General features: G+C 37.7%; 2 protein-coding genes across 2 annotated transcripts in view; one reads left to right on the top strand and one right to left on the bottom strand.

Moving 5' to 3' along the window:
• The window catches only part of LOC104609113 (nucleoid-associated protein At4g30620, chloroplastic-like), a 30,028-nt gene extending 23,603 nt beyond the window's left edge, over window positions 1-6,425 (top strand). The window contains exons 5-7 of the mRNA XM_010275334.3: window positions 4,046-4,117; window positions 5,996-6,052; window positions 6,135-6,425. Coding sequence (XP_010273636.1) covers window positions 4,046-4,117; window positions 5,996-6,052; window positions 6,135-6,206 — 201 coding nt within the window. The 3' untranslated portion in view covers window positions 6,207-6,425. The remainder of the gene's footprint in view (window positions 1-4,045; window positions 4,118-5,995; window positions 6,053-6,134) is intronic.
• A 982-nt stretch (window positions 6,426-7,407) lies between these two features.
• On the bottom strand, window positions 7,408-15,691 carry LOC104609112 (serine carboxypeptidase 24-like). The gene is made up of 9 exons (XM_010275333.2): window positions 15,269-15,691; window positions 11,985-12,092; window positions 11,365-11,460; window positions 11,173-11,265; window positions 10,831-10,916; window positions 9,872-10,272; window positions 9,651-9,746; window positions 7,936-8,041; window positions 7,408-7,823 (listed from the first exon to the last, which is right to left on the bottom strand). The coding sequence occupies exons 1-9, from the start codon at window positions 15,513-15,515 to the stop codon at window positions 7,680-7,682; spliced, it is 1,377 nt and encodes a 458-aa protein (XP_010273635.1). The 5' UTR covers window positions 15,516-15,691; the 3' UTR covers window positions 7,408-7,679.
• Between the last annotated feature and the right edge of the window lie 1,286 nt (window positions 15,692-16,977).

The raw sequence follows: 16,977 nt of genomic DNA, 5'->3' as shown, positions 1-16,977 counted from the left end.
TAGGAACATGAAGGATAAAAGGTAGGGTAATGGTATCAGTTATCTTGATAGACCCTATCCCAACAATGGGAACATGTGATCCATCATCTATGGAAACTCTCTCTGCCAAAGCAAAGGTGGTATGAGAAAATGGTGGAAATGTTGGTCATATGTTCTGAGACTCCTGAGTTTATAATCTAGGGAGGTCCCCCCTTACCTTTAGTGGATACATAATTTGTAGTGACATGTGAATTACTTATATGTGCAAACGAAGTCGAATGGCTACCTCCTAATCCACTTGCACCTTGTTGTCCACTTGATAATGAGTTGGAATTGGTTGTATTCCTTTGATTAAAAAACTGCCCATATCTCTCCAATTCAGCCCTTACTGCAGTTGCTGCTACAAACTCTAGAGAAGTTAGTAGGTGGTCTTGATAAATCACCAATCATTGCCATATTCACATTTCCCTTATTGTTTTTGAGCCGGCTCGGTACAAGGTGTGGGTAAGGCTTCCAGCAGGTATTTCTAGTATGTTTAAGTTTCTTACAGTAGTCACAGATCAGATCCTTCTTGTCCTCCTTCCTCGGTTCATTTCCACCCTTGTAGAAACTCAAAAACCTTATTCTTCTCTACCAGCTTCTGATAAGTTGCTACATCTTTGCTACTTTCCCAAACCACAGTCTCCAAATGATCTATCTCCTACCATAAGGTTTTGAGGGCTGAAAAATAAATAGCAACAGACTTATCTCCCTGCCTAGTAGCAATCACCTGGTTTCTCAACTGGTAGGCTCTAGCAACATTCCCATTCTGTAAATAGGTTTCTGCTACTACATCCCAAATCTCCTTAGTTGTGTTAACCCATAAAAAGTTCTTACTTATATGGGGCAACATGGAATTGCACAACCAAGTCATCACCATGTTGTTCTCTTATACCCACCGGGAGTAGTTAGTTTCAGGTTTCTTTTCTTCACCAGTGACATACCCCAATTTCCCACGAGCACCAATGGCTATCTTTGTAGATTGTAACCATTCTAAGTAGTTTGTACCATCCAACTTAACTACAGTGATGGTCCTGGCCCTAAAGAGGTCTCTATTACCTCCTCTCCCTGGTCCCATTTCACTTGCAAATTTGTTTTCAACTCCATAGCCCTCCATAACTCCCAGAATAAATTAGGAAATCAAATTGAGATGAAAGGAAAGGTATTTATCTCCTTTAGAAACCTCAAACACCTTCCTGGTACCTTAGAAGCTCCTCTCTCCAAAGATTTCCTTTTCTGTGGGAACGGGAGAAGAGAGAGGAGGTTGTCCCTCCCTCCAAAGGCCTCCAAAAAGGCTGGGACTTGAATCACCCCCTTCATTAAACCTCAAGGAACCCTAGAAAACTAGAGTGCCTCTTCCTACGTCAAAAATGAAGAGTCCTACTAAATCAAGAATCTCCCCTTTCTCCAGTTCTTCCTGATTTTGGTGTTAAACCCTAGACCAGTTATAGGGAGTTGCAAATCCACCAAAAAATCAAAAAATTGGGCTTACCTGAAGTCTTTGATCCGCCCTTTACCTCATCATGCAGTTGGCCAATCTAGGGTTGCATGATGGAGCAACTCAAAAAATCTCTAAACTTGCTCTCATACTAAGTAGAAAAGTTTGGATGACCTATTTTGATATGAAAACTGTAAAAGAAAGAAGAAAGGAAAGAGAAGAGAAGGTTTCTATATAGAAAGAAAGAGAAGAGAGATAGAAGAGAATGGGAAAAACCAAAATTAGGTATGGCCGCCCCTTTCATTAGATTGATTATATGCTCACAAATAAAAAAGAGTACAAAGACAAGTATGCCCTTAGTAAGTTGGCTACTTGTAAGAACTGAATAAGCACTCTTAACTTAAAATATAAACTAATGGGCCTAAGGCCCAATAACTCCCTAACTATGCTATGTAAATAAAAACAAGTAATACCAGCCCAAAAACCTTACTAGTCGACCCTTCTTCTGCCTTCTCCACCTTACCCTTGCTTCCTTCACTACCGCCTCCCTCTTCGAGCCACCCTTTTGGTGACAAGCAACAGTACCCCCCCAATCTCCTGACTCAGACCCAAACATGGAGATGAAGATAGCGGATCTTGCTTACCTCTAGCTTCATCAAGAGGCAGGAACACCTTGCCCTGTGACACTCGAAGTGCCTCGCTCGAACTCAAAGAAGTCCCTCCAGTCCCTAAACCATGCCTAGTAAATCGGGTGCAAGGAACATCCCCCTCGGCTGAGATAGCTGCTGAAACCTTCTTCTGATGGGTTCTGAAAGATGCCCCAGGCCTTTCACTAGGTCTTCCCTCGATTCTCCCTAACCGAAATCCAACCTTGCCTTTACCCATGATGCAGGGCCCACCCTTGTTAAAGTTACATACCAATCTCCTAAACTTGTAGGACCCACTCTTGAACTTAGCCACATTTGGTCTCAAGGAAGAACAACTAGCTTTATCAGGAATGCTCCCTCTGCGTGTCCCTCCAAGTGTCCCTTCACTGTATATTTCTCAACTCCTTCCTGGAAAATAACAAATTCACCCCCCTTTTCCAGATTTTCTCCTTTCGCCCCATCCAGATTATCTGTCTTCCCGACCCTTTGGATTCTATCGTCTTCTTCCTCCATACTTCTAGTCCCCTGCTCAACCAACTCCCCTAGTTTCTCTGTGAGACAGACTGATTCCTGAGTTTGATCAGGAAAGATCGTTGATTCCCTCTATCACTAACCTCAAATCGTACCACTCCCCAGCAAAGTTTAACATTAGGCTTAGGGAATCAAGTGAAGGTTCTCAACTTTAACCGGGATTCTTGCTGCAACCAGATTCTTCAACTTATACATTCCGGGCATCAACACTTCTGGAACAACCACAGGCATTCCCAAGGGCACAAAATGTATTAATATTCCAAGCATGAAGAGGAATTCCAAAGATATTAATCCAGACAAGGCTCCTGCTTCCTACTTCTCGAATTGCCCCCACAAGAGGATTCCATCTACCCAGCCAAAGGTCTGGTGTCCTAAGCTTAGTAGTTCCACTCTCCAGGATTTCATCCGCCTTTTCCTTGCTACAGAAGATGAATAGAAAAAAGCCTGCGTTCAATTTTCTCACCTGAACAGCTTCCTTTTAACTCCATTCCAGTCTGACCCATCTTAGAACCTCTACCTCATCCGGATCAGAGTTCACGAACCAACCCACAAGACACTTCTCTAACCACCTCACTCTCTCACATGAGTTCACGAAGATTTCTTTCATTGTCATCATAGATGTTTGTCATGACACCACCTTTGAATTGAAAGTTGCAAACATAAAAGAAGGGATTAACGGATCAAAATTCCTAATTGGCTACAATTAATCTGAGGGTATACTATAAAGTAGTTGTTGGATGAATCACAAGGTTTTGTTTGGTGCCCAACCCACTATAGAGTATAGACTTTTAATCTTCAATTTAATATCTTTTAGACAATCAGAATTGATTAAACACAAGGTTCTAAAGTTTTAATCTGGACACAATACTTAACTTTCAGAAAAGAATATAGCGGAACTCTGTTCATATTACCAAAAGAGAAACCAGCAAGGATGCTCCACTGCCATCAACTCCCCATTTACCACCACCATTGCCACTTGTTACCAGAGAACCTCCTATTTCCAGCGTGTGACACACTGACACTCAATAGCAATCTTAATAATTAGACATGGAGATGAAGAATGAAGTAATAGATAAGCTTACTTGGATTTAGAAATTGTACAAAGGGCAAAATAGTCCAACAAGAATGGGTAGTTTGGGAATTTACAAATGTTTAACAAGCACATTATAGTCACCTGAGATTATTTTTTGAAGTTTACTGACAGAATGTTAGCGGAGGGGGAAAAGTGTCGGAATCTGATAGTTCAAAGGGGGTCTTTGTCACAAATGAAAGTTCAGGGGGCTAAGTGTCACTACCTCCAAAATAAAGGGTGGTAATCTGTAATTTATGATTGTGTTGTTCTACTTTCATGTCAAGTTGTCTTATTGATTCAAAGTACTTTACTTTCATTTCTCATTTAAATCTTCTCCAGGCAACACTATCTGGAAACCAGCAACCAGTACGTACTGAGATCACTGAGGCTGCAATGGAATTAGGAACAGAAGTAAGTGATCTTGTTCTAGTATTCACTTTAGTGGAAATTAAGTAAAATATATTTTTCCCCTGGGCATGTAAAACAGTAGGAACCTATTATAAATATGCTTTAGGCTATAGCTATTATCTAAAAGTGACAAAGGAAACATTCTTCTGGTTTGAGGTTAATAATTTTAGTTGTAGTATGAACAATCAAAAAAAGTCTTAGTTTTATTATGTGCAAGAGGGGCCACTACTTTATGCAATGGTAAAATCTCTGTCTGACAAGCATGTGAATGTGGGTTCAAGTCTGAGAACAGCCACTTTGTGGAAAAAAAAAAGCCAAAGTTTAGGTCCATATACAGTCTACCCCTCCCAAGACCCTGAATAGCTGGGACAGTCATTGGGTAATGACCCTTTCAGTATATTCAAGGACCATACAACTCATTGTTCTGGACCACTACTGAAAGCTTCACTCTTTGATCTCCTAGTCCAAATATGTATCCAGTCAGGTTATCCTATCGGCATGATTGCACTCTCTGGGTAGCCATTTTGTATTTTATGAATCATATGATTAATCTAAATTTGAGGCTCCTAGATCTGTTGTGCTGGATTTAATAATATGGATTCAACTATTCCTACACTGTTTACCCAGTAGGGACATCATAGAGCTGGTACAATATCTCCACCTGTTGACTTCTCTGTACGTTTATATGTAATGTTCAGGATTCTGATTTTAGCACTTGTCTTCATGTTTTAATGTTTACATGTCATAACTTTTAGCCCTGTTGCTGATTGTTTTTTACAATGAAGTTCCCTATGTTTCTGAGTATTTCTTCTGTTATACGATCCATCTTTCTAATCTTATCTTGAACTCTTGAACTGGATAGGAGAAATCAATTAATAAATGTTAAAGTACAAAACAAGTGATTTTCATATTTATTCAATAGGTTAACCACATACCTATGCTTCCTGCCATTCATTACAAAGCAAAATGTGGAACAATACATCTATGAAATGAGTGTATAAACTAAGAAGTTGGTGTACCTAAAACAAGTAAAATAAAGCCAGTGAATAACCAATTAATGATTTATTGCAAGTTGGTTCTAGAAGGACAAGCAAAGCCCAACAAGAACTTTGGGTTCGGGTAGTTAAAAAACATATTCAAGCTCATCTTTTAGTGGATGGTAAGGACATAGATGGGATGAAATGGAAATCTAGCATGTTCTACTTCTACCCCTGTTCCACTGGATGTCATCAAATTTAAATTTGATGGTTGTTTGAGAATCCAAGTCAATATGAGATTGTCTTGATCTTCAAAACCATTGATAGTGAGATTCCGGCCACTTGTGTTGATCCTATAGGTGTGGATAACTTTTTCAAAAGGTGGGAAAGTTAGCCACCTCCAAAGACATAATTATGGTATTCTTTTTATACAAGTAAATGTTAGTTAAAAGGAGTGGAGTATTCATAACATCACTGAGTGTTTGAGTTGATAAAAGATGAGTCAAAAGGACTCTAGAGACATGATTATTTCATTAAATCTTTGGCTTCTATGTCAAATACCTTGTTCACATGGATTCTTAGAAGGGATTAAATTGATTGTCGACAGGTTTGCTGGAGGTGTCTTTTGGGGATTTCTATCGTTTCTATTGTACTTTCTGGCCCTTTATTATACGTTGTGAACTGTCTCAACTCATGACCCACTTTGGCTACCTGTATTCACAAACATTTTATGAAGTTTTGCAGTTTGTTGTGTGCTAACTATGTCAGTGCAAAAATGCTCCTAAGAAATTGCAGACCTACTATTTATATTCCCTAGTCTTAAAATTGCACTTTATGCTTCAGATTGCACTGCCAGATAAAAATATAACTAGAGACTTACTGACAGAACTTTTTATTCCTGCAGAAGCTGTCTCTTTTAGTAACAGAGGCATACAAAGATGCCCACCAGAAGAGTGTTCAGGTGAGATAACTGATTCTCAAAAGCTGAATCAAAATTCTTTTTTCCCTTCAGTGAGCTTAAATTTTGGTGTTGGATTTCTCAGGCAATGAAGGAAAGGATGAATAACCTTGCACAAAGCTTAGGTGTGCCACAAGGCCTCGAAGGGCTAAAGTGAAGATGGTATTCCCTGATGCTGTCGATTGATACAATCTTCAATTTTGTATACCAGCTGAACCAGAATGGTCATTTGCATTGTGAATATGCTGTTAGAATCTTATCTATTTCAATCTTGCCTAATCAAGTGTCCCTAAAAGAACTGAGGCGATACTGGTTTTGCATGATTCGTTCACAACTCAAGTTCTTGATCCTATCAAGGTAATTTTAATCTTGTATCTCCTCAGTTGCTACGGCCCCAATACCTTCCAAGCTAATCGTGGGGTTGGACCATCTAATTGAGGTACGAGCTATAACGAATTTAGGCCAACATTTGCATTAGTATACCACATCAGTCATAATTAAAGCCAATATAGTTCCTAAAGGACCCACCTTGATTTGAATATACATGGAGAGTGCTAATGGCCATCTAGCAATTGGGGACTGGTTTCTATCCACAATCCACCCATTTACCAACTTAGCATGCTATAATATCTTAAGGCCTTTTTAGAGTTCAGTACCCCTCAGATTTGGTTTATTGATTTCTCAATTGTATTTAGCCCCCCGCCCCCCATAAACCAAGTCAGGATTGACTAGACTACTGACTACCTGCAAATAAGAGATTGATTCTGACTAATAGATCGAAATTCTTGGGTTGCACGTGTAAAATATCATGAAGGATAAAATTAGAGATGAATTGATCATTAAATGACGAGGAAATTTGACTGAAACACAATGGCCATGTACATTGAATATTGATTGTGACTTGTGAATCAACCAGCTGCAAGAGTGGTTTAATGTAAAGTCGAAATAGTGAACAAGGGTTTTAAGGACCATAATTTATAGGATATGACCCTTGAGTCGTTGACCCTAAGAAATCCAAAGGGGCAGATGTACAATAAACATTCATGAATATGATTTATGTAGCCAAACCTAATTGCTCATCCTTACCTAAAGGAATTTCCTTTGGGTTCCAAAACTCAGAGGTTGAAGTGACAACTAAGAACTGATTTATGAACTGCCGGTGATTTCGTGATTGGGTGTTTTGGATATTACCCTATTTCATGGGACATGAACAACATACCAGCCCAAGAAATTTCATGAAAATTAGACACCCTTGTTTCAGTCATGATTATACAGCACATTCCCATTCCAGAAACAAAAGCCAGAGATTTTGGTATTGCTCTGTTAAAGTGATCTTCAAATATATATGAGCATCTATTTCATAATTAAATAGTGTACTGTGTAATCTATTTTTGGCTGAATTGATTAGACTTTCTATAGGATTGAAAATTTGTTTTTTTTTTCCCCAACATTTGATACTGAAAATAACTTAAATGAATGATAAATCAGACTCTAATGCCCGCCCATGAATTTTATGGGCGTCCTGAACTGAATATTCGAAAGCGGCTCAATACCAATTCAACCGCCTCCAAGGTAACGAATCAGCCTATGAATTATTTATTAGTCCCCATTCGCTTTGATTGACGAGGACCTAAGATTTTGGTAATTTTTTGCCGGCTAGGAATGAACGGAAGAGTGTGAATGCCCGATCAGGCTGAAACAGTGGAACCTCATGGCCAGCCCCTCGAACTGTTGCAAAGGTCAGTCCTTGATAGACCTCGGTCCATCCTCCTACCTGGTTAACATACACGGTACAAAAGAAAAATGAATGAGTAAATAAAAGTGATATCAGTTTGGTTCTCATCATTAACATAAACTTGCCACTGAGATTGGTAGAAGCTGTGCACCTGGCCACCTGAGTACCATGGATACCACCGGGTCTTTACAGTGAGGTTCAGATGGTTCAGGGAGAACTTAGTGGCAGTAACTGGAACTACTGAATCTGTATCACCGCTGCACCAAACCACCGACAATGATCACCATAAACTTTAAGCCTTCTCTTTTAGGTAGATTGGTTTAATTGGTTTTTAGAATAGAAGAGTTTGGGTATTTTAAGACATTGCATACAAGATTTTTTTTTTTTTTTGGCGGGGGGGGGGGGGGGTAAGTGTATATAAGATGATGAGAAATAAATTTTGAATTATATTCATGACAAAAATACAAATGCTTAGATGGATAAATGGTAAAACTAGAATGACAGGATTAATGACAATGTTATAGGAAAACACCTAGCTGTAGGTCTAATAGGTAATAAAATAAAAGAAAGTAGATTGAGATGGTTCAGTCAGATAAGACCATTTACATCACTTGTAGATGGTCTATTGCAAGTTGAAGGGGGATAGAAGAGCTAGGGGCAGACCAAAAAGGATTTAAGTGAAAATAATAAGAAATTATTTAAGTGCCTATAATTTAAATATGAATGGCTCTTAATAGAAAAGAATAGCATAGCAAAACAGGATTCTTATGGTTGACCCCATATAGTTGAGACATGACTTTGATGATAATGATGCCTCCAATTCAAAACTCTGCACATAAAACTTAATATTTCCTCTTATATAAAGTGCCTTAGAACCCCCAACTCTTGTGTTCTTTTCTATGAAACAACTAGACTAATTTACTTGGAAATTTACCTAATAATTAGGAATCTAGAATTATATATTAATTTCAATATCAAAAGAATCCTAAATTTTGAGTCAATTCTGGTGACGCTAAGAGTTTAACTCCGCCAGTCACGAGGATTTTCAAGGTTCCTTTTTTGGGCCCTTTGACTCAAAAGTACAAATCCACATGAATCCATGATCCAGCTAAAACCAAAAGAAAAACATGACCCAGCAGGTTTCAAAGCCTAGCCCTACATTAGTTGTTCAGACACAAGATGTTAAGTTGATTATAATTTCCACCTACAAAAACAGTAGAAAGCTGCATTATTACTTATCTAGCGACAATGAATGGATACATGACTACTAAAGTGATTATCATGAAGACCATAAATTTGAAAATAGTTTGTTGATTTGCTCTGCAATTAGATCTCTTGTGTCAGTATAGTCATATAAAAATGGAGAGAAGTACTGAAGGTCTGTTTTTCTTTTATGATAGACGTCCAATCAAAGCTTTCAATATTAATTTGGAATTACTTGCCAAGTTGCCATCAGGGTAAGTAGTCTGAAATAGATATTGACTATGACTTCGAGACTGAAAAGATGGACAGTAAAGAGATTGACAATGTACATCAATCCTACGTTGTCTCTACCACTCTAATATGCGTAAATAGAAAGACTGATACGCCTGGGAATGTCTAAGAGTTGGTGCACGTTAATACCCCTCCATGCATTTAACCTGTCCATCTAGAGAGAGAGAGAGGGAGAGAGGGGTCATATCTTATATTTATTTGCCCAAATCTATGAGTCTGTTTGTTTTCTGGACAATTGACCAATTGATCTGATTGGGGGAGAGGGGCTTCTTAGGGAGTAGTGATCAAATGGGGTCCTGCCAGTCTGTCATCCATTCATCATGGAGTTAATGTTGAAATAAAATATTAGATCGAGGTTGTTCAGTGGTTTACCTGAAAACCCATATCCTGAGGCCACCTTCAATCAGCTCTTTGTAAGTGGGTAGCATGGAAAACTGAGAATCCTTCCACTTCTTAAATAACAAATCACTGTTTATATCCACACCCAAAAGGGGGAAATTAGAGAGAGAGAGAGAGAGGACCATTAGACCATTCTACTTCTATTCATTTCTATGGAGAAAAAGAACAGTTAAAAGAACGCTTAAGAAATAGACCTGCAAGCAGTCCACTTATAGGGAATGCCAGTAGTGTTGGCTTGCATGGCCTTCTGTACATCAGGCCTGTTATAGTATTTCTCTGCGTAGTTCTCTGTACAAGGATCATATCCATACACACGCCGATGTAGGAGGCTGTTCTTGAGCCTGATTGGTCTTGTGGTATTCTTATTAGCTGCTTTACAAATGGGTGTGTAGATGCTGTACTGATCTATATCACCAAACTCATGATTCATTGCATAATCAATGGCCTTTCCGCACTTCGAGGAGTACTTTGTTGCTGTAAAGTTGCATTTAGATAGAATAGAATGATAGCTTTCGTCCGATATCATTGAGTGGCTCCACCAGTATGCCACCGTTCCAATGCTGTCGTAGTAGCTATCTGTTACGCCATTCCCAACCTGTATATATCCATTTAAAATTCTTAATCCCAATAGCTTAGATATCTCTACTTGTATTTGAAATTCGGAGCAGAAACTTATGGTCGTTCCATTTGGTACTTTCACAGTCAAAATCAAAATGGTTTATTCTCATAATCTGTTTGGTTTACAGGAATGGGAATGGAATTAAAATCAATAGAAATGAGATTTCATTTCAAAGGGAGGGGCAGAGAATGGTCAATCCCTTTGAATGCCATTCCAGCAGGAATGAAAATGGGATTTTGATTCCGCCCAACCAAATAATTGGAATCAAAATATCCCATTCCGATTCCAATTCCAAACCCCTATTCGGTTATTCCCACCAACCAAACCTCAGTACTTCAATGCCCAAGTTAGACTTGGTCATTTCATAACTAGATCATGAATTAAGTTGAATCTGCATGTAGTGGGAATGTAAGCCCAAGTGAGCTGACTACTTGGCTAAGTGAGTTAAAAGTGAAGACACAGTTTTCAATGAAAATTAATAGTACTAGTTAGGTTTAACGGTATGTTTAAAATGTTAGGAGAAATTTAACTTACAATAAATCCCTTAAGGTTGATGAAGGGCTTGGATAAATTTTTGTTGTAGTCGTATATTTTCTTTGCCAACTGAGGGACATAATGTCCTACAAATACACAATAAGAATCAGACCTGTGTTATTGAAATTGAACATGGGTCGTGAATTTGGCATTAATTAATTTGGGTTGATCTGGCTCAATCCGGCCAGCTGGTTTAAGTTGGTATGATCTGAGGAGGACCCAATTCACCCAAGTTTACTTCTTGCCAACCCAAAATATGTGATTTCAACTATCAACTAGTTGTAGTAACAATGGATTAAGATAGTTAAAACAAGATAAATAGTTGAGGAAACATTGATATACCTGCATAGCTCTCCCCAGCAATATAGAAATCTCTATACTTGTACTGAGGAAATCTTTCCATCCATCTTACCATGAACACAAAAGCTTCCCGAGCTGCATTTCAAATTGCCAATTTTGAGCATTATTTCATGATAACAATGATAATTATAACAAACAAATTCATATATATATATATATAGTAAAACATTTTACCAGTGCGTCTGTCTCCGGAATGTTTAAGATCTGAGCTTGTATTGGTATATGAGAAGCCCACACCAACAGGTGATTCAAGAAAGAGAATATTTGCCTCTGAACCACAAACAAAAGAAAAACAAAATTGTGCAACTCTTCCGAAATTCAGAGAATTAAAATGCAACAGAAAAACTACATAGGCACCCAGCCCACGAATATATTGAGGTAAAAGCCATCCTTTAATAAGGTAGCAGCCACAAACAAGGTTCAAAGCATCGATACGTATACACCCCTTCAGAAATTGTATCGGGTCAGACCATGATTCAGAGCGTAGCCGGGCCTTAAACCAACTTGTTAGTTGTTGCTTGGATATATATCATCCGAAATGACAAATTATCAAGTTGATTAAAGTAAATTTATCTGTGCATTTTTTTAATGTGTGTTTATTTTGACAATTCTATGTGGGTTCACATTTTATTTCTTTAAGAATATTCCTGGGAACTTGGGAAGTGAATGCATTTATGATAACAAGTGAACTGAAATTACACACACAGACAAAAACATAAAGGAAAGAAAAAAAGAAGTTAAGCACAAGCTTTTTCTTTCCTAGCTTGATAAGTTAATATATGTAATTGGTGTACCTTTATTCCAAGAGTACTCGTTCAGATAAAGAGACGATCCATCTTTGTTGATCCTAAATGGGCCGATTTCCTCAGATGCACCATATGCAATTGATGAACAACCAGGACCTGCATTCACCAAATTAAAGTCAAGATAAGGTGAGCAAAAGATCAGAGAAAAGTTAAAGTAAAGAAAAAAATCAAGAAATCTACAGTCCACATGTATTACCCAGTATCCACCCACAAGCACTTGGAGCTTTTATAGTTTAGAAATTTTAGATGAGGGATTCTAAAAGCTACCATACAAAGAATCTCTTTAGGTTTAGTTTGGAAAGAGTACAAATACAAATATAAATGCAAAGTTTTTGTACTGTACATATTTGCATTTGTACTCTTCCTAAACTGAGCCTTAAGAACAAATTGCTTGGATTCTACTGAGCTAGCCAATGTCACAATGAACATATTTCAAAATCAAACCACATATCAAGAATCCAACTAGCTACATTATAAGAACAATCTTCACAAAAGAATTCTATATGGTAAGCCTATATAGCTCAAACATCATATGTTTGAAGTGTATTCAGAAATTCAATGTATAACAAACATATTGGTTAGCTTGGTTAAACTCAATTTAGAAAACCAAAACTAAAATTCAGTGGGGAATTCAATAGAAATGTTAAATTCAGTTACCTGTCTAATCTCGTTTTCTCTCAAAAATTGCACTAATAATTTAAGTTTTATGTGTAATGCATTTAATTTATATGGTTCTCTATGTACATAAACAGAACTAATATACAATTATTATTATTATTATTATTATTATTATTATTATTATTATATGTATAATGCATTAAATTAATATGTATTTTCCTTATTTTTTATTCAATATATTTCTGAAAATTCATATTACTTGTGTATTGCATGTAACTCTGACAATATTGGTTAAACTGTGTGAATATTTATTTACAGTTGTTACATCCATATAACATGGTGAGTATTTATTTACTTATTATATAGATATTGAAAAGCCTATGTTTTCACTATGCTTCTCAATTGCTCAAAGGATATAATTCATTTCAAGTTTTATATAATCAAAAACTAAGATTCTTTAGAATCCCAATGTTCTAAAGTCAATTGATCCAAGATACAAACAATGCCAAACATGAAATCCAATAAAATAATTTGCAGAAGAAACAAGCAATTTGTTAAGATTTAAGCCCAAGATCCAAGAACTTATCCTAAATCATCCATTCTTAATTTCTTATTTTAACATTCCTGAAGGGATTAGGAAGTTTCTCATGTCCATTGCATTAAGACCTAGGGCTTTCCACATGACTATATTCAAATCATCAGGATTCAGACCTGGTTTTGCTAGCCAACCTAGACGAAAAACAGAAAGAGAAGCGTGGAGGCATGTTTGGTTGTTTGGGTAAAAGCTAAAAAGTAAAAAACATGGGCTTTTACTTTTTCAGTGGCTTTGAAACCTTTTCAGCATGGAGGGTATTTTTGGTACTTGTGCACGTAAAGCCTCCAGAAAGAGACACACACGTAAAAGCGACGGAAGAGAAGAGTAATAGAATGTCAAATCGCTTTTGTGGGTCAGGTGGGCTGGGATTTCTTTTGGACAATAAAGGACACTGTTTCTTTCGCTATTTACATTAAAGCGACTACACTTCTCTTGGTTCCTTTCATTACCGTACTTCATCCTCCAAACCCCAAACAAGTCTTTAGAGTAATTTTTGTCTTAAATGCATAGACGTGGTCCTCTCTGACTCTGCATGGCCACGTGAGACAAAAAATAAAATATCTCAAAATAAAAATGAAATATTTTTTGAAAATATTACAAAGAGACGTCAATCGGACAATTACCACACATAAATCTATTTGGATTTTGAATTCAAAATTCAATGAAGGTACCCGTCCTCCTCACAAATGGGCGCCTCACAGTTAGACCGTGAGATGTTCCCAATATACATAGTAGGATGTGCGTGTGAGGCGCTAGGTGTGAGGAGCAGATCCGGTCTCCACTCCATGGCCCATGGACCACTTTTATGTCGTCAGATTGGAATATAATTAATACCCATTTCCCCGCCTTGACACGAGAGCTATTGATTTTCTCAATTTTCCAATATTTTAATCAAATAAATATAATAATAAATGCTTTGATAGATATATAATTGACGATTTAAGACTACTCTATTTCCATATCTGGGTGTGAGAAAGAAGAATCCCGACGTCATCCCTTTGGAGCAATCTGCGTGGATCAAGGAGGATACAAGGAGGTCTGGAGGTGTTGTATGAGCTTCCCTGCTGCCTTTATTCCTTCCATTCTTGGTCAAAATAGAGAGAGGAAAAGAAGGAGATGAATCTTTTGTTAAGACAAATCGGAAAGTTCAGAAGAATCATTTGTAAAGGTGCAAGAGCTAAGAGTTTATCGTGGAGTTTGTGTTTTCTTCTGTCTAACGTTTAAGAAAAAAGAAGGGAACTCAGCAGGGCTCTTGAGTGTTCTAGCAGAGAATAATTCTTACTTGTGGAAAACAGACAGAGAGAGATCACGAGTTCCAACTGGATCTGTGAAGAGATGCAGAATTTTAGTGCAAACCCAGTCGAGATATTCTTTGGATGATTGTGTATTCGGCGCATATTAGTACATATGGACAAGACAGGCTAACGTGGACAGTGGGTAGAGTATTGTTTGCCTTGTCTGTTCTCTGGTGTTGATCACTTGATCTTTGTCCTTGTATTCAATACATTGCAGTTTTTTTGTCAGATTTGAGAGAAGAATAGAAAGCATGGCGATCGATAGTACACGTGCATGAAGGTTGAAGAGAAAACGTGGATTGATCATTTATTGAGAACCCAGAAAAGAGTTTTTATCTGCTCATCATTTCAGAATCAATGGCATCTCCTTTGCATCTCTCTCTCTCTCTCTCTCTCTCTCTCTCCCCATGAATTTGAAGCTTTATCTTCAATTATTTCTTGTTTACTCTTACTAAATTTCTGTATCCTTTATCTGAGTTGAAGGAATCAAATAAAAAGTTTAATTATGAAAAGGTAAAACTACATAACTTCCACTACAGTGAGTATTTAGAAATCTACAAAGTTAGAATTATGAAGCTAAATATCTATAGCATGCAGAGAACATAAGTAGAAGGCAATGTACTGATTCAAACTGTGCTTACTAAGACACATTTTCTTCTAGTTTTCTGTTAAGTTGTCTTCTGATTAGAACCCAGGTCATGGTAGAAGTGAAAAACGCAGGAGATAATGAACTAAATTTGTAGGATAAGAGCGAGCAAACTGACCTCCATTGAGCCAAAGCACAAGAGGCTTCTTTTCAGGTTCAGCGGTGGCCTCTGTCAACCAGTAAAAGAGAGCTCGGCCTCTTACCGGATCCACTGTGACATAGCCAGAGTACTGCAAAAATTCTACCTGTGGCTGGCCAGGAAGCGCCCATATTCGATCCAGCTCTTGTTCTTTTGCAGCATCAATGGTGATACCAACCAAAGATATGAATATGATGAATAAGATGTCTCTCCTTTGACCTGCCATTGCTCTCTCTCTCTCTTTCTCTCTCTGACTCTCTCTCAGACCCCCTACCCTGATAATGAATGAGGGATCGATATTAATACATGAGACTGAGTGCTGGCATTGATTGCGAAGATTAGGATGTGAGGTGGCTTCTATTCTACTGTTGACACATAACTACAACATCCAAGTTGGACTCTTTCTCTCTCTCTCTCTCTAGGTGAAAGTGGAGTAGCTGGTCCTACAGAGCAATTAATAAAAGCCAGATCTGAGTTAGAAATTCCTAAAAGCAGGCCCATAAATGCATCACAAGAGTCTGAGTGAGTCTCTCTCTCTCTCTCTCTACATTCACTTATGGGAAGTAAGAACAGGAATGGATATGGATGGTGAGTTGTAACCAACATGGGCCTGTATTTTGGATTGCTTAAACATGCTATCAAGCCGAAAAAGGGATGGGTTGAGTAATAATGGACTACCCACAAATACCACACAAATGCAGCAAGACTCTCTCTCTCTCTCTTCTAAATTCGCTTACTGGAAATATGAGGCACAGGAATGGATATGAATAGTGATCAGTTGCAACCAACATTTTGAATTGCTTGAACATATGGTATACTATAAAGCCCAAAAAAAGAGATGGGTTGAGGAATGATAATGGACTACCCACAAACTACCACCCAAAGGGTTTGTGATAATTATTCTAATTTCACTATAGTTCAGAATACAAAGGGTTTGTCATCTTTCCAATCCTTGATTTTCTTTGTTATGGAAGATTTTCATTAATTGAAGCAGGTAACCCTTCAATGACAAATCTCTCTAATTAACCTTCCATAATCTTTAACCATAATCTATCTTAATGTATGTGTGATTTTCAATATGCTTCCTTTACTTGTAGGGAACATAGAGAAATGGCTGATGTAATATAGTCAAAACTTTGGCCTAAAATTATAATTTTCAGGTGGCAAACCAAACGTGCATTCTCAGGACTCACAGCATCAAGGGGTCCCACTAAGGTTCTTTAGACCAAATATTGACCAGATTGGGAGATCATGACCATCCAATCATTTAGAATTCTTTCTGACTGTTTGGATGAAGAGAAAGTGTTAAACAACCAATTGGCAATATTTAATAATTGGATAGCTTTGATGATCAGAACACTTTTGAGTTTGGGACCCACTGAATGATGTGTCGTCCCTAATTAACTGATCTTACAAATTAAAATGCAACTGATCATGTACTACTTCACAGGTTTGTCTAACCATAGTGTACCCATCAGTCAATCTGACTCGATAACCCCAGTAATATCGTTTCCTTGCTTAAGTAGTGCTTTGAACTGTTAATAGTTAGAACAGATCTATCCATGATTCCCGAGATTTTGCTTCCTCCTGCTCTTCTCATAATCAAGTCTTCTCGAGATCCACAAAAGTCCCATGTGAATGCAAGCGTGCAAGTTAGGTATCTGAGCCTTCAGAGCAACAAATCAATA

This window comes from Nelumbo nucifera, chromosome 8 (genome assembly GCF_055504915.1).
Source record: "Nelumbo nucifera cultivar China Antique chromosome 8, China Antique-T2T, whole genome shotgun sequence".
Classification (NCBI taxonomy): domain Eukaryota; kingdom Viridiplantae; phylum Streptophyta; class Magnoliopsida; order Proteales; family Nelumbonaceae; genus Nelumbo; species Nelumbo nucifera.
This window is presented reverse-complemented; position numbering and strand designations above follow the sequence as displayed.